Genomic DNA, 18135 nt, shown 5'->3' with positions numbered 1-18135 from the left:
TTTGAAAAACAAGCTGCAAAGTGTATTTTACTGTTTCATATTATCGTGTGTCATTTTGTTCATAAGGGGTACATATGTAAGCTTCTTTTGTAGTTCTTATGTAAGGGTCAAGCTTCATTTTTAGCAGTTTGAATGTCTCTGTTGCTGTTGCATACTTAACAAATTGGAATTAAAAATCATCATATTGTTTTGTGAATTTGTTACATGTCACATCTGTCCACAGCTGTGCGAACGGCCCTTGAACTCAAATTTAGGTCATCAGCTTGTTGTCGGCCCTTAAATCTTCCATGATTCCTGCTAGTTTTTGAGTTTTCAGACACCATGTCAAAGGCTCACACAATGAGGATTTATAAACTCACAAAAGAGACAATAGAGTTCTCTTTTTCCTGTCAAATCTCAAACATTGGGGTTTTCTGCTTCTCTTTCTCCGGCACTGGGTGAGTAATGACAGGTAGGAGGCAACTGCACCAGCTGTTATTTGAGCTGTTTGTGAAACTGATTTGAAGTTCTAGTTGTTGCTATTCTATGGAAGTGCTTTGCGTTAATCAAAGAAAACCAGGTTTCAGTTATTGTTACTTTGTAAATTTACAAGATATAATACTAGTAATAGATCCAGATCAAAGATCTCACAATTACGACGTCTGTATCTGGTAATTATGATGACTCTTCATTATGAGAAAATCTAACCTTTTGTTGTATAATTATGAGATCCAGATGTCTTTTCTTGTGAAATAATGTTCTTGTATTTTATAGATATTCATGAGATAGAAATCTCTTATTTGTAAGATCTTTTGACACGACTTACAATTTTAAGTTTAGTTGGTTATTAGATGACAAGTAAACAAATATAAGAAGTACAGGATACAAAATTGAAAGATGAATTGTTTTATTTGCTATCAAGAATGCCATGCACTTCACACCTACTTATCACCTACAATTAGGATAAGTACATTTTGAGTACAGAAAATCAGTTATGGAATTTGTTTTCACTCATGCATTCTCGCAAGTCTGAGCTTCTGAAGAGGTCGTGAAGGCATCACGAGTCTGGTCCAGCCCCTCCTCTTTCCGCTGTGTTTTTCGCCCTCTCGGCAGTTGATGAGTGAAGGAGACGAGAAGGAGGCGCAGCGGCGGACAAGAGGAGAGGACAACAAAATAAATGTCACCGCTGGACAGCCAGTTGGATTGCCAGAAAATTGGCAAGGATTACATTTTCTGGAAGAATCCGCAAAGGGGAAAAAAATATCGATAAAGATCGAACGTTGTATTGTATCTCACTGGAATAAATGACGTTAAGTCAACGGTTGAACGTTACCTCTTGATCAGGTGAGTAACGTTTATGTCAACGTCCGTTATTGGACTCGATGTAGCGAACGTTGGCGTACGTTAGTTGTTATATTTAACACAGTTTAAGAGTTAATTTAACGTGAAGCTAAGATAACTAATGTACATTCTTACCTTTAATTAACCTGTGGTGAACGAGTATACACCAGTGTGTATAAAACACCTTGCTGACTCTAAACGTGTGTTATTGTTTTGATACGTTACACAGCAGGAGCAACAGGAGGATTAGTGTGTGTGCGTGTTATCACCACCGTGTGTGCCCGATAAAGGGTGAAAGAGGGGCGCAGACAGTCTAATTCACCCGTTAACCACGCGATGCGTCAACGTAAGGTAGTTGACGTTAATGCACCGTTTATTTTGCTACAACCGCTCTGCCTGTGTTGTGTCTTATTTTCCCCAAATCAATATTAAATCAACGCAGTGTGTCTCAGCAGGGGTAGAAAGAAGGTAGAAAGGAAAGAAGCAAGGTTTGAAAGTAGGGAAAAGGGGAGATGAGAGAAAGGAGAGAGGGAAGGATATAAGAAGGAAAGGAGAAAGGTAAGAAAGAATGATGGATTGAAAGAAGGATGGGAAGGAAGAAAGGAGGGAATAAGGAAGGGAGAAGGGAGAAAGGAATGAAGAGATGAAAGACACATGGATTTAAAGATGGAAGAATGAAGGGAGAAAGGAAATAAGGAAGGATTAAAAGAAGGGAGAAAGGAAACAAGGGAGGAAAGAAGGGAGAGGAAGAGGGGATGAAGGGAAGAAGAAATGGAGAAAAAACAAATGACTAGCTACTAACATGTTTCTCTTGTCCGGTGATTTAAGGTGCAAGCTGTGAAGTTTGACCCGTCAGGGGTTATGGCCCCGGCCCTCACCAAAACCCTGAAAGATGGCCACGGGATCCACCTCTCCTCGCCTCCCGCCGCCGTCAGAATGGACCCGGATGGCCGAGCCGTGCGCAGTACTGAGCCGGAGTCTCGGATGAGGCCGACGGATGACGGAGACCTCCAGAAGTTGTGGCTGAACCTCTCTCGCTTCCCCTCTCTGGACTCCCGTCTCCCTGCCGTCCAGGCGTCCGCCAGCCGGCGTGAGACGGTGCTCCTCCTCCCCGGCCCCGCTTCCCTCCTCAGCCTCCTTTCCTTCAACAAAGGCCTGCGAAATTCTCATCAGGTGGCCGGCCTCTTCCCAGGTGTACCAGACATGTTTTTAGTCCCTGTCCCTGAGCACAATAGCCAAGAGGCTTGCCTGCTGCACGGGCGCAGCCGTGCTCCTGAACGTGGACCAGATGGTGGTGATGTGCGTCACCCCCCTCTCACCCTTAGTGTTCCTCACGGGGAGATAAACTCCCAGGGCTACACCCCCTTCTTCGCACCCCCACCTGCATTGACTCAGGGGAAAGTGGCTGCAATGGGCTGGCCTCCTCCAGCTTCGGTGCAGCCTCGCAGCGACGTTGGGAACTCTGACCGGCCGGCGTCCGGAACTGAGCTGGAGGCGGCCGCGAAGGAGAAGCTCTCCAGGCAGGCAGAGCTGCAGGGCCGAGCTCAGAGGCTTCAGAGGAGACTGCAGGGCCTGCTGGGAGAGCACGCCATGCTGCACTGCAGCCAGCAGCTGGAGGGGCTGAAAAGGCACCGTCGACTCGACAGCCCGTGCTCCGTGCGTTCTGGCGTACTACCTCCTCCGCAAGTGGGAAGCAAACCCCGTTGTTCTTGGCTGGAGTCCTTCACAGAGCTCACGGAGTTCAGCCGCTCCAGCCAGGCGGTACTGAGAGGCCTGCAGGAGGCTTTGGACTCCGAGGCCACGGCCAGCAGCAGCTCAGACGAGGAGGACGAGATCCACGGCAAAACCGAGACTTCACCTGTGTGAGTAGAAGGTGCACGTAGTTAGTTGCATGTGCGCATTAATCAACAAGACTCAAATTCTAAAGCACTTTTTTTGGCAACTGTGATATACACCTCAAGACAAAAATCACAATTAGCTGCTAATCATTAACAATATAACTTCATAACACACTGTGGGTATTGTTATGCCACAGTTCAAATATGATGTGAAGCTATTAACGGATTTGTTAATGGCTCTAATCAACAGATTGTATTGTACATATTGCTTGCTCAAAAAAAACACATTTTCAACACACAGAGCAACGGTTGGTTTCTCTTTTACAAGCAAACTGAGTGAGACCAGTTTCCTTGTTTTCTTCCAGGCCTGTTTCTTGTTTTGAACTTGTGTATTTTTAGGAGCCACAGTGCGTATCATATGTGTCACAGCTGGTTATTCCAGCTAACTGAACACGCTCCAAAGGAGAGGATTTAGAAAACCCTGAACCACATATTTTGCTTATCAAGTTGAGGTGAACCGCATGATTTCACACAGTGAAAACAATGAGAAAAAAACCATTTCACAAACTTCATTGTGCTCTCAAACTCGTTTAAAAGAATACAAACATGGTGTGAAATGGAGAGGCTCATTTGAGGAGGACACAGAATAAGTTTTGGAAAGTCAGCTGTCTGACTGTATGAGATCCACTGTGTCTCGGGCCACATATTTCACTTGGCCCTCAGTGGAGTTTACAGAGTGGTTGTCATTAGCACATGTTTTTGTCCGCCCAGCTGTGGAGAGTGTGATGACATTTTTCAGCTATGCACACATGCGCTTCTCTTTCGATGCTGCAGTCATACATTCAGCAGACAAGCCAGTTCTCCACACCCACAGGCTAGGAAATAAACACGGCCATGCCAGCAAGCCTGTAACATGCCATTCTGTGCCATTGTGTGCCATTGTGCTAGTGACCTCTGTGTGTGTGTGTGTGTGTGTGTGTGTGTGTGTGTGTGTGTGTGTGTGTGTGTGTGTGTGTGTGTGTGTGTGTGTGTGTGTGTGTGTGTGTGTGTGTGTTTGTGTGCGTTTTGGGGAGTTTGGAAGGTTGTCTGCTGTACTTGTGTCCTTGCTCAAAGGGAGTCATGTTTCCCCAGGTGAGGCAAAAATAATGGAAATCCTTGATTGTATCTTCTCTCCGGTGAGGAGTGTTTTTTTTTTTTCTGCAACAAACCACAAGACGGTATTTAACTTGCAAAAAAAACTGTGCACATTGCACACACACATTTTCAGAATTTTGCATGTTTTTCCTGTTGGCCGGTATTGTGGCAAATGTCCACGAATACATTATGTTAATGAGAAACACAGGGAATGGGAGCAATTGGGATAAAATAGAGCTACAAAAACAACAATTATTACTTATATATATACCATTAAAATGATTTTCCATAAACAATGACTTAGACAATAGAGGATCTACAGCATAGTGAAAGTCTAACGGGTCTATCAGTTGCCAAACCTTTTCTTAAAGTGAATCGGCTCCACGCCTTTGTGTTACAAAAATACATCTAAAACTAGATGCTGAGCACAACATCTTCATTTGGAAAGAGGATCCTTTGGAGAAATATTTATGCTGTGCCAGAGTTATTCTGCTGTTCTTCTAGGTGTGTAGGGAGTCATTTGAATTTATTTTTAGCCCCATATTACCAACCTCATGTTACCAGGTTAACACACTTCCTAGCCCGCAATGTGGGGGCGTCAGTGTGGACTCGGTTGGGGACAGGAGGGGTAACGTCCTGGTCTTTCTGGACCAGTCAAGTCTGGTTTAAGTGCAGAACCATTTTATTTCTTCAGTTAGATGTAGTTCTTCAACACTTCTGTTTGTTTCCTGTATCCGTGCAATAAACCGGAGCTGTTAACAGGACTGGGACATGTTTATTAGCACTGAGAACAGGAAAGAGAAAGGGTGTTTTCTAATCTGTGTGTGTGTGTGTTTTTATTTGGCCAGCTTTAGTCATCTTGGAAGCGTCAGCTTGCCTTTTGTACAAGTCCGTTGAACAATGCTCAGTCCTTCGTCAGTAAAGCTCCCCTGGGGAGTTTTTATGGCAGGATCCTCCTTGAAGAGGATATCTCCTTGCTGGAGGAGGGACGGGTCATTGTCCCCCTTTTTAAAAAACGTGGACATGGTCTAACTTTCACATTCTGAGTGTGAACTTGTAAAGCAGTGACATGGTTGGACTTCAAATTGAAACCATGTTTAGTACTTTTTATACACAGTGCTGTATGGGAGAGGCTAGGAGTTGGAAAGTTTAAGTGCGGTACACACCCTGAAGCCTTAATGCCTCAGCAAGAGCCAAGAAACACAATCCAAATTGGATAATTCATAAACCCACAGCAGCTTGTTGGGGCTGGCCTTTTATTCAACCAGGACTTGGCTTTGAAAACCTCATACTTTCTCACTGTGGAGTTGCTAGACCCCACATGTTATTCAGCAATGCTACAGAATCCGCATATGTACTTGCACACTGGCAGGTATAAGGCAGCCTTTCCTCTCCTCGTCCTCTCCCACTGGCTCGCCTACTGCTTGGCAAAAACATTCCAGGAATTTTCTCATTATACAGTTGGAGAGAGCCGCAGGGCAGCCTGGTCTGGTCATTGTCTGTGGAGGAAGGAGGGAGCCCGCTCCTTAACAAACAGATATTAGCTCAGGATTGAGTGTAGCGCAGCTCTAGAATCAGTCATTAACCAATCATAGGCTTTGTTCTCATATGCAAAGCTTGCCTTTAGACCTACAACAAACTGTGTGTAGCTATGATCAGGCGAGCATACAACAATGTGGTTATTTGACGTATTAGGCTCGTATTAAAACGACTACCTCACAATACCAGAGGGTATAGTCGAATCCCCTGTGTCGAGCTGCTTGCACAGCGGCCTAACCTTTCCCCGTCCTGCATCTGAGTGTTTGAAGTAGGGGGGAGTCCCTCCCTGTCCTCGCCAAGAGGTCCAAGAGCACTGCCATAGCAACTATTGCCAAACACACAGAAGATGAATGCTAACTGAACAGACTAGTGCCATGGAAACATGCTATAGGTACACACGCCACACAATGCAACCGGGTTTTATTCTGTGGCCTAGATAAGCTTTTGTGCCTCAGCAAAAAAATCCCTCCTCCCCGCACCCCCGTGCTGTTGGGATGCTTAGCCATTTACACATGCAACACGGCAACATGGCTGGTGTTAAATAGGTCATAAGATGACGGTTGCTGCGGTACAAGTATGTGGATTTTGCAAGTGGTTTGGTCCTGCAGTGCTCTCTCTGTCTCTGTCCTCCTCCCTTCTTTGTTACTTCTCCCTGTGGTGATACACATTTCCCTGCCAGTGATTCTAATACGCTGACCTCTTCATGCACTTTTAGTTCATGGCTAAATTGGAGCTCGTGGCTGCGTTCACGCTCTTGACGTTTTTCTGCGTTCACGGCCATATGCCAAAGATCTTCTTGTGAGGTCGTATTAGGGTGTAATCGACATAATTTGACACAAAATGAACGGAATACTATAATACCACAACATTGGTCTGAGTGTCCTTCTCTGTCATCCATCACCGTGCCGCTCCTTCCAGCAGCTGTGAGGGGTGGTGGCTGGAAGAGAGAGCGGATCTGGGCAGCAGATGGAGTTGGTTGCAGCTACGTCTGGCCGAGCTGGAGGGGAGGATACAACAACCGGTGGAGCTCCACAAGCACATCCGCTCTACCAAGGTAAGACCAACGTGCTCTCTGCCAACATCAATACAGGGCAGCTGACATAATATCAAGGGCTTTCAGTCAGGCCTTAAATACAAGTCAGTTTTGTGTGAAGAGAACGTATAGGGTCAGCCAACGTCTGCTGTCTTTCTGTAACAAATGAATAGCTCTTTAGCTAAAGTATGTTATGGAAAGGTTTTTCAAGCGGCATTGAGCAATGTAGCCAACTTTCATGGACCGCTGTTACTGTGAACGATTTCATATGCATCAATAGACTCGTCTTTTCGGTCATTATGTTCATTTTTCAGAGAAAACGCCCTGTTGTAATAATTGTGTGTGTGTGTGTGTGTGTGTGTGTGTGTGTGTGTCTAAGGGTGGTGTGGTGCTCGCGGAGTCCCAGCCGCTGACAGACAGACAGATTCAGCAAACCTTGCTGAGAGAAATGGCCGGGTTATCGGATGCTGACACTGAACCTTGCAGCCCCACACGCCTTCTGCACAACATAGAGAGACAGGTAGGAGGGATGAGCTAGTACACACACCGGGGGGGGGGGGGGGGTTTGAAAAATCTCGAAAGTCACTACAACTTGCACCGTGGCAACATAAATACCGCAATAAAATGAGCGTTCTCTTTGGGAATCCTGTCTTCTTCCTTTCAAACATGCCACACAGCAAACTTCATCCAAACAGTCCGTGACCACTTACAGCAAACACAATCAAGGGTTCAAGAGAGTCTCAACAACACTGTATATTGATTCGTCCATCTCTTTCCTTGGATGGATTGCTTATCCACTCACTGCTACTGAAGAGAAAAGATTGCTTCATCACTTGTGAAAAGCATTATTATGGATGATGTCTTCATTGCAGAGTGCTCAGCTCAGCCAGATTGTCAGCAGTCTGATGCCTCCGCTCAGCTTTTCACCGCTATCTAAACAGCCACACACCTGGAAAGGCCAGAGAGCCTTCACAAGGTACAAAAACACTCACACTCACACACACACACAGACACACACACACACACGTACAGGCCTATGTGGGGGCAAGTGACTTTTCTGCAGTAGATCATTTCCAGCTGAAACAATCACACACGGGACTCTTAAATGATGCTAGATTACATGAGACACCATCCAAGGAGAAATAGATCACATATTGATATATATTAATAGATGACAGATCCTACAAGTACGCAGTGTTGTAGTCAAGATCACCTAAACCGAGTCATGACCAAGACAAAGACCAGGGAGATTCCCACACTGCATGGCACACTTCCGATAAAATGTGAAACATGCAAACCATATAAGCACTCCTCAAAGTGATCTGAAAGATACACAAGATTCCCATCAAAACACCCACAGAAAACAAATGAAGATTCCTCTTCAGTCATGTCTACTGTATGTGTTTCCATGTATATACAGGACTGTCTCAGAAAATTAGAATATTGTGATAAAGTTCTTTATTTTGTGTAATGCAATTAAAAAAACAAAAATGTCATGCATTCTGGATTCATTACAAATCAACTGAAATATTGCAAGCCTTTTATTCTTTTAATATTGCTGATTATGGCTTACAGCTTAAGAAAACTCAAATATCCTATCTCTAAATATTAGAATATCATGAAAAAGTATACTAGTAGGGTATTCAACTAATCACTTGAATCGTCTAATTAACTCGAAACACCTGCAAGGGTTTCCTGAGCCTTGAAAAACACTCAGCTTGGTTCAGTAAACTAAATCACACGTATGGGGATTATCACAATATTCTAATTTTCTGAGACAGTCCTGTATAAGTGTACTGTGAGAAATGTCTTGATTCAATGATCAAATTTAAAATTTTATGTGTGGAAGTTTTGAATTATGAGCAATGACAGTAATGATGTTAACAACTAAATCAGACTCTAATCCTAGCATGAATTATATCCCTGACATTTCTATGACCTCACCTGATCTCGTCCCTGCAGTGGTCAGAAAGGAGACGGTATTTTTGAGCCTGGGATCTCCAAGAGAAGGAGACCGGGGACCAGGAGGCTCTCCAAAGCCGACGCGGCGTACGTTTGTGCCCGGACCCGACCTCTGGTGACCTACCACAAGCCTAAACTGTTCACCTTCAACTCCTGCAACCCCAGCAGTCCACAGGTAGGAAACACATGCAGTCTCCTCTCATTTCATTTCTGGGATGATTTGCTGCTCCAGTGTCCCATTAGTATGATTAATTATGTCTTCCATGGGCTCATTCTTATCTTGAAACTGCTCTGTGCTTCTGATACAAACACTACGGGGACACATTAGTGTCTATTCATTTGTGCCGCCCATGCTCCTGCACAGCGGTGTAGATAATGGAGGGATGCTGAAACACAGTTGCATTCCTCCCCTCTCTGTTCTGAGGACTTGGCAGTAAAGAAAGTAATGAAGATGACACCAGAAGAACTATGCCTGATTACCACATTTACTTCATTACAATACACCACCTAATAAATTCCAATTGTAGACCCATTTTGGGTTTTAAAAATAAATATTGGAAACTGGGTCACCGTGTAGAAGCTGCTAAACATATTCATTAGTTTATTGAATTGAAATTATCCTCGTATCCATGTCAAATGTAGCTTCAAAGGAGTTGTTTCTAGTCGGGCTTCAGTGTTGGAATGCCATATAACTAAAAGAGGTCCTCAAATTAAACAGCAATTAATGTTCAAAGCCGCTCACCTGCTTTTAATCAAGCAGTAATATCTCTTGGATTTGCTTCAAATAAACAAGTGCATGTGAGTGTTCTGAAGCTCGAGCCTTTAATTAGCCGGGAGAAATTGACTACGCCCTTGCCAAGTCAAATGTCAAGTGGTTGGCATTGCTTCACACAGTTTTAGTAATAAGAACTACGATACTATCATTGTACTTTTATGTGCAACATTACCTGCACAATACTTTAAATTCAGTTTTGTGTTCATTTTTTGTGACATCTTTATTTAAACCTGCACTAATGAAGATTTTATGTTAGCAATCAATCAAATCACTTGGTGGAATGCAAAGGGGATTTCCCTTAGTGACATGAGACAGATTTAACTCAGCTAGATGGTGAACAAGGTGGAGCCAGAGACTAAAAAAAAAAAACCCTACTTCAAATGAATGATTGTGTGTGTGGCCCTGTGCCTGCTGGGTGTGTGAATAATTTACTGATTGTGTTCCAGTTTTGACCCATTTTTTAAATAATTATTCCTGACTCTCTGTCTAACCTTGTTGAGACTGAGATGGTCAGAGCGCTCTTTGAATCAATGGCGCCTATGATAGAAACATTACGCGTAGGCCTCATTGTCTAATCCCTAACTAGCTCTTCTTTCGCTCATGTACGAACATATAAATGTTAACATACCGCACCGTTACCATGGAGGTTCAACATCTTGCTGAACAATACTATCCGCGCATAGAGCCCAGACTGATTGTAGCTATTATAAAAAGAAGCAGCACCATTGAGACGTTGCCAGATGACAAAGAAAGCTCTTTAACAACTTAATGAATCCTTGTGACTCACACTCCAACAAAACACAAAGAGAAAGCTAAGTTAATCCTGTAGTTAAACTCTTTGACTATGCTCGTTTAGTGTCACGTGAAAAATGATTTTCTCTCTCTCTCTCTCTCTTGTGCATCAGGACTCTGGAACGCCCACGTCTGCCGTCTCCTCGTCTCTCTCATCATCTTCCTGTTCGTGCTGCTCATCTTGTGATCCTGTAGCCCTGTGCTCTGATCCAGACTGCAGCTCCGGTAGGGCCCTGTCCTCCAGGACCCCCAACACCACACCTCACCCTGGGCTGTGTCTTTCATTCGGTAGGAGAAACATTAACACGACGTCATGAGGTTGGCTATGTAAGAAGATGAGGGAACCTGTGTGTACGCGAAGCAAATGTGTAATTTCATCTGTTTTCTGAAAGGCGTAGTTCACAAGAGTCTTCTCTTTGCCTCGACTGCATGCTTTGCACATAGAGACGTGCTGAGTAATTGATCGTGAAAAAGTTAAAGGCTGCTGGGACTGTTTTGAGCGCATACTTTAAAATTGTCACTCTCTTCCAGACACTCCTCGGTCTCACCACTTAAAGAGAGTCCTGGCCAGAGAAGAATGGTCCCAAAGGCCTTTGTCTATCAACGTCCAACCCTCCAGTCAAGCGCACTACAATAGACGCAGCTCCACACCACTGCACAACAGTAAGAACCCTTCACCGGTATTGATCACACGCCCTGTAGTGCTCTATGGTGCTCTCCTGTCTTATACCAGTACATTACTGAGCCTATGTGTTTAGCCGCTGCTTGTGAAGTGTTAAAACAGGCCCGTAACCCGTTCTGCTGTCGTAGTCAACTGAAGAAGAAGACGACAGGAGGACAGAGGAAGAAGAAAGCACCTGCATTCTTCTTCTTCTTGTTGTTATTCATCTAACAGACGGGAGCCTCACTGGCTTTTTGATCCACTTCTCTTTGTTGTGGTGGAGCTGCACCGAAGTCTTTGTTTTTGAAGTCGATGGTAATTTAATGTGAACGCAAAGTCAACACTACCTGCTGCAGCGTCACAGTCCAAACTTTTCAATGGTGGTTTTTATTAGAAAAACTGTACATATATTGAATATTAGTTATATTAACAAAACATTCACATTTCTTTTTAGATTCAAATGACTTTTGTAGTTTACATTGTTTCTAAACAATAAGTTATGAATAATTGTAATAATAATAAACTGACAATTCATCTTGTTTAGACAATTCTCCCCTTTCGGTTGTCGTGATAACCTGGCTGCTGTGTCTGCTTGTTATCTCCTCGTGTAGCATCATAAGTGGTTCCTAGTATGTCAGATATCCCACTGGGTCTGTCTGAGGCTTCCAGCTGAGCAGTAGGTGGAAATGAAATCCTTTTGGCAATTCACCAGACATCAATATGTGTCTCTTTACATTAGTCTGAAGCTAATAAATGATTGTTTACTTCTTTGGTTTCAGGGCTTTAAGTGCTCCTTGCTCCCATGGTTGTCCACGCTGGAGATTGATTATCCAAAACAATCAATGATTGGTTGATTTTTAGAATGTTCCCTGTTCGTCCAGGGAGGGTTGGACTAAACAGTATGTATCAGATGGACTTGTGTTAGATACAAAGGTGAGGTGAAAAACAAGGCTATAAGTGATGTAGGAGAGGTAGAGAGAGAATAAGGGACGAGGCACAAAGGAGGCCAAATGGAAATTGACGAAGATGTCACTCACCCATCACTCTGTCGATTTCCTGTCAGCTTGAATGATTGTTTCCTCCTTTGTCAATAGCAGAGAAAGAAGTCAAGTAATCGTCACCTAAAATAATAGCCTGGCACACGGAAACACACTTCTTATCATAGCTGATTGTAGCTAAAGTAGAGTGAGATTACGTAAACAGTCAAACTAAGAAAGGGATAATAAAGACCTATGACTTAATGAATTAATAGTTCACTCTGGTAGCTGTTTGTACAGTGTAAGAATGGAGAGCACTGTGGTTCACTTTATTATTGGAATGAAAGGTGGATTCCAGGCATCAGTCTATTCATTCTTGTCTCTTGTTCCTCCATTACCTCTGTCCTTCTCTGGTGTGTGTGTGTGTCTTTATAGGTTGCACATACAAGCAGCATGCGAGGCATCATAAAAGAAGAGTTATGGGTCTGTCACCTATCAGGATGGCAGGCTCTGCTCAGAGTCAACACAGGAGAGCCAATCAGAGGAAGAGGAAGAGAAGACACATCCACAGGCTGATAGAAGGTGTGTGTGTGTAATCAAGTGTATGTTTACTAAATGGCTACAGTGAATACTCTCCATCCAGAGGAGCAGGATTGGTAAACACGGACATTTTTACATAATATGTATTTTTTTTGTATAAATCGCCCTTTTTTGGTACCAGAAGTTGTTTATAATGTAGTGTCTGTTCCAGCCTAACAATATCTTGATGTGTTGTATTCAGATGAGGAAGAAGTCCTGTACCAGTTCTGTGACCCAAACAGTTCAGATGAAGTGCTGGAGGAGAGCTACACACCGTTCTCCCGCAAGAAGGCCTCACGGGTAACACACACACACACACACACATTTTTAAACGTGTATACTTGTGAGAACCCTCATTAACATGCACAGTAATGCCAGAACCCTGACCCCTAACCTAACTTAAATTAGCCTCGACCCTAAAACCAGATCAAGATAATACATTAAACCGGTAAAACAGACCCTCACAACAAAAAATCAAAAGCATCTCTTGACTTCTCTTGGTAAGTCAAATATGAATAAAAAGCTGGTCAGTCCAGAGAAAACCTCCATCACGGCAACCTGGTGGTGTAGATGTATGTGAACACTTCTGAATCATTGGTCATGTTTCCTTTTAGGGCTTTGTTCGCAAACGCCAGGGAGAGAGTGTGTACAACATCAACAACATTGTCATCCCCATGTCTCTGGCTAAAGTGGAAAAGCTGCAGTACAAAGACATCCTGACACCCAGGTATGGAACACAACGGCCTCTAATGGAGTCGCATAGAATTCTAAAGGTCTTGGTTTTGTATTTTGGGGCATGTCTTTCTTGAAAATGAATAGTTTTAACAGCACATGGAATTGATTGTGGGTTTTTACTTTGATACAAACGGCATCCTGTCCACACCGTCCACCATCATTGTCCGTCACCTCAAAATGTCTGTCTTTGCAGTTGGCGGGAGAATGACGCATCGTCTCTGATGAACAGTGAGGCGGAGAAGAAGGACGACAATGAGGAGGAGCAGGTAGTGTCTCATCCCTTTGGACATGAGCTGTTTATTGTGATTTGTGAAGAAAATACCATCCTTATTCCTTTTTGTGTGTTTGTGTGTTTGTGTGTGTGTTTCAGGTGGAGGATCTCACTAACAAAGTGTATGCACTGAGACATCTGGACTTGGAGCAGAAGGAGAAATTACGCTGGTCATCGTGGGGAAAAAGAACATGCTGCAGGCTTCCTAAAAGGTGGAAACAAACAAAAAGAAATACTCACAGAAATGCAACATTACATACTTTTACGTTGAATACATCAGGTGATACCCATCATGCAAGGTGAATTACATCGGGTCGGTTGTGGAGAATTAATTGGCGCTCTCAAACGTCAGAAATGTCGGGCAGTGTTTGTTGTATTAAATCCTAATCCGGCTGTCTGAGCTGACTGCACAGTGCAACTATTGCAGACTTTGTTTGTTTGTCAAAGGGGAATGTTGAGTGATTTACTTGTGAAGTTTCATGGGGTGTGCTTGTTTTTTCTCTCCAGATCTGGCAGCAGGTTGTCAGGCAGTGGGGGCGGGATGTGCTCATCAGGAGAGGAGAGCTCCGTGGAGCTGAGCTTTGCTCAGCTGGATTCTGGTGAACAGCAAAGCTCAGAGGAGTGGCTGGTAAGATCAAAAGCACCACAGCTGAAACCCCAAACAAGCTTTGAATATCAGAGTATGATGCTTCAGGAGGGAACTCACACTTATCGTTCACAGCGATTTTCTATTTTTACCTCACAGCTTGTATAAAGAGGAGATTTGGGAGTACGTTGCTCGTAGATCATCATTTATTCAACCCCTAAATGTTGCTGAAAGAGTCTTTTCTGTAACATTCCAGTTAAAGATATGATCTGTGTAAATTTGTGCTTCAGATGAGGGAATAAGAGTATAATGTAGCAAGAAAGGTTTACAGACTAATCAATACTCTCTCCCAGTCATATTGTGAGTTAAAAGCCTAGATGCATCCTTGAGAGTGCACACAGGTACTTCTCCACTCTGTTGATGATACTCTGATTGCAGTGCTCTGAACCACTTTTCTTTGATTAGAGAAGGAATAAGTTCTTACTAAACCAGACTGTCCATATCAACCGTCTCCACACTACAAATATCGCCCACTTCACTGATTTGCACTACTTATGCACTTGAGCACCCATACACACCCTGATTAAAGCAGCGAAAACCGTTAGACATCAGAGCCATGCACCCCGATGATACAGCCTTCAAAGTCTAAATTCAACCAAGACTGATATTGGAGAATACTAAACTCTGAAACATAAACAAACAATATATTCAATTTACAGATGTGTTTAATGCGTACTGAATTGTAGATATGCTCAATTCCATTGTATGCCCTTTGTCGTCCGGCAGCCTCAGACACCCTGGGAGCCACGAGTGTTTCCTTTGGCCGAGGACGAGGAAGACGCACTTCTCTCTGACAACCTGGACAAAGTGTCATTAGGATGGCCAGAGTGTAGCTCCGCCTCCTCCACATCAGAGAACTCCAACTCCTGTCTCTCCCTCGCTCCATCCTCTGGTGCTACACTGCCGTCTGGTGGACAAAGCCAGAGCAGCACATCCAATGGCAGCTGAGACAGCAGTGCCTTTTAAAAAAAAAAAAAAAACTTTTTACATGTGAGTTGGGAAATACAGTGAATTCCCTCTTTCATGGTGTGCACTGCTTACTCAGATTATTTGTGCATGCCACAGCTTTTTGCTGAAGTTTTTACCTTGTTTGTTCTTCGCAAACTCTTAAATTGTTGATTAATTTAGCAAGTTTTTACTAAATCATTTTCTTTTATAAGTTGGTTATAATAACAATATTTATAATAAATTATAATGATTATAATAAATCCTATATAAGGCATTATTACTAAGACAATTAACCAATGTAGTAATCATTTGTCATTTGTTCCTTCAGCTCATAAGTCATTTTAGTAAATCATTTTGTTGGTCATTCATTTATTCATTTATTTAGTCATTTATTTAGTTATCTGTGCATTCATTCCAATTAGTAATTTATAGCACAAAGGATTTCTTTTTTTGTTAATGGATTTCTAACAACATCATAATCGTTAACAAAGGCATGATTCATTCAGTAATTTAGGTAATGAAGGAAGCGGAAGATCTCAATCAAGCGTTGAGAGTCAATAGGAGGAGTAGTGGTTTTGAGAGTTACTCAAAAGGTTATATTTGTCAAATTAATTAATTGTTTCATTTGCTCTCCAGATCTCCTCATGCCTGGGACCACGAGGAGAAAATGTGCCGTAGGAACCTTAACTGGGATACTTAATACATTCCAGAACAGTGATTTTAATGTTATTTGCTTAATGCTTTAAAGCAAAAGTGTTTTGTAGGTGTACTTTGTGAGTATTGTAGTATAACTACTGTAGCTTCTGCTACACTTTCAGGTTTTAATGTATAAAATGTACTGTATGTAAAGAGATGTGTACCAGCATAACCCCACTGTAGTCTCAGGTTTGTATACTGTTTGTAGTCGACACTTACTTTTTTAATCTAATTTATTTTCACAGTTGTCTTAAAAAGTCAGTATATGAAGACTTTAGCACATATTTATGTAACATTTACATGTGCTTTTTGACTTTTATGTTTTTTATTGTCTGTCATTTGGTATATATTTTTTATGAAAGTTATTAGTAAACATTTGCCAGCCAGTACGTGTCCTGGAGTCTTCTTGATTCAAATGGTAACAAGCACAGAGATGAGGGTGGGGACAGAAAAGAAGAAACATCAAAGAGTATGAATGAAAAAGAGTAATATGATTATGACATGCATGACAAGATGTAGAAAATTCCAATCCATAACAGTTCGTACGTAAAACGGACACATTAAGTGAAGCACCTGATCATTCAGAAGCCCGGTGGTTATTATTTCAGTCACGTGTAAAATGTCTGCTAAGTGTACTTTACATGTCATTGATGCAGGATAGTACTAGAAGGACAAACTAATGTGAGGTCATTTCAGTGATTTGGGTGATTACTATTTATGGAGGTCACCGCTTTCTAGGGCCAGAGTCTCAGGGAAGCAGCTCGTACTATGATGCCATATGCATAACCTCCTCTTATTATATCCTCCACATCTACCAGGGGGCCTAATGGGCAGATGGTGGTTCAAGGTCAGCCCTCTCATCTTCATGCATGTGTGTCAGTTGCTTTATACCAGGGCTCATCCCTGGTGCCCAGAATTAGAAACGCAATCACATAAAAATTAATTTACAGATTTATTTTCTTATTTGAAGTTGGTAGGAGTAAATAGTAAATTGCTACAGATGTCTGCTGAAGAAAATCTTTATTTTACTTCTGATGTAAAATGTCTGACTGTGTTCTTGGAAAGCAACATGTTGAATGAAGAAATGACATGTAAAATGTGCAGTATAGCCAACAAGCAAACCTATTCTCCATGAAAAGTGAGGGGGATCCAGCAGTCTCACCTCTCCTGCAGGAGGTCCACCTCAACTCTGCCCAGCCACGTCTGTCTGATCCTGATTGCTGGCAGGCAAAATGAGCCTCTGGGGGCCACATGAGGGCCATATTTGCTTAGAAGCCAGTTTAAGTTAACATTAAAACAGAAACCCTCAAACATCTGTTAATAATTGACCTGGAATTAACAGACTAAACTGGTGGTAAATTGTTGGACACAACTACAAAGAGCAGCACTTTGATAGTATTTCTACATGCTTGTAACTACAGCAGTTGCACTCCGGATGGTGCTCTTGCATATCAAAGAACATCTTGAACAACCCGAGATTGGATGGTGTTATTATGCAAAGTGACAATATAACTATAATACGACACCACTGTAATATAACTGATTTTATGTAACTACTGTTAAAGAATTTTACTGCTGTACACTTGGATTTTGAAATGTGTGCTTCCCCATCTGTCCATGCACAGTCTCCATCTTTACGATTTAAATCAAGAAGATCTTCATCTCAATCTCACATATAGGGACAATTGCTTCGTTAGTTCCAATGAAAACTGATCACAGTGAGGTCTGATTAATGTGATCCTGAGTTTTGCTTGAAAGACAGGCCGCTATTATTGTTTTCCAAGGCTTTAAGAAGTAGCCTATAAACACAATCCAGTTATTCTCAAACTCAGCATATCAAATCAGAGTTTTGGATAAATAGCTACTACAATGGTCGGTAAATACAATTAAAAAAAACGCAAAACTTTAACCAGGGCGCTTGGCATCTCTGCAAAGTGTTAGCAGCTTTGAGACAGAGAAACTTTATCACTTTATGCTATAAATGTCAATACGTTAAAATGCTTAGGATACTGAAAACGTGTGGAGCACAACACCGTAACTACTAGAGCAGAGTTAAAAAAAAAAAGAAAAAAAGTGACGGCGCGAGTAGTTCAGTCATTACGGTAAATGTAGGCTGCGGAGCCTCTGTGTCCGAAAGACCCGGAGTTGCGCTGACAGACACGGCACCGAACAGGTAAGAGAAAAAAAGAGCTTCTTCATTTCTATAAGATTGATGATACTAGAGAACGT

General features: G+C 42.5%; 1 protein-coding gene across 2 annotated transcripts; it reads left to right on the top strand.

Moving 5' to 3' along the window:
• Window positions 1–1111: 1111 nt before the first annotated feature.
• Window positions 1112–16284, top strand: kansl1l (KAT8 regulatory NSL complex subunit 1-like). Of its 2 annotated transcripts, none has more exons than XM_079170572.1 (16): window positions 1112–1323; window positions 2149–3182; window positions 6753–6885; window positions 7244–7384; window positions 7737–7840; window positions 8827–9001; window positions 10507–10681; window positions 10925–11056; window positions 12467–12613; window positions 12813–12910; window positions 13225–13337; window positions 13539–13611; window positions 13716–13828; window positions 14124–14244; window positions 14989–15252; window positions 15847–16284. In XM_079170572.1, exons 2-15 carry the CDS (start codon window positions 2182–2184, stop codon window positions 15208–15210), a joined length of 2748 nt encoding a protein of 915 aa, XP_079026698.1. In that variant the 5' UTR covers window positions 1112–1323; window positions 2149–2181; the 3' UTR covers window positions 15211–15252; window positions 15847–16284. The 2 variants fall into 2 exon arrangements, with proteins under 2 accessions (XP_079026698.1, XP_079026697.1); XM_079170571.1 differs by having other exon boundaries at window positions 6750–6885.
• Window positions 16285–18135: the final 1851 nt, after the last annotated feature.

This window comes from Pholis gunnellus (assembly GCF_910591455.1).
Source record: "Pholis gunnellus genome assembly, chromosome: 12".
In the NCBI taxonomy this organism is placed as follows: domain Eukaryota; kingdom Metazoa; phylum Chordata; class Actinopteri; order Perciformes; family Pholidae; genus Pholis; species Pholis gunnellus.
Note: the sequence above shows the minus strand (reverse complement) of the source record. Positions and strands in the feature narration are given on the sequence as shown.

Coding starts and splice junctions, on each gene's coding strand:
- kansl1l (XM_079170571.1), top strand. CDS start 2,182: ATGGCCCCGGCCCTCACCAAAACCCTGAAAGATGGCCACGGGATCCAC. Junction 3,183..6,749: donor AAAACCGAGACTTCACCTGT/GTGAGTAGAAGG, acceptor CGCTCCTTCCAG/CAGCTGTGAGGGGTGGTGGC. Junction 7,841..8,826: donor GGCCAGAGAGCCTTCACAAG/GTACAAAAACAC, acceptor TCGTCCCTGCAG/TGGTCAGAAAGGAGACGGTA.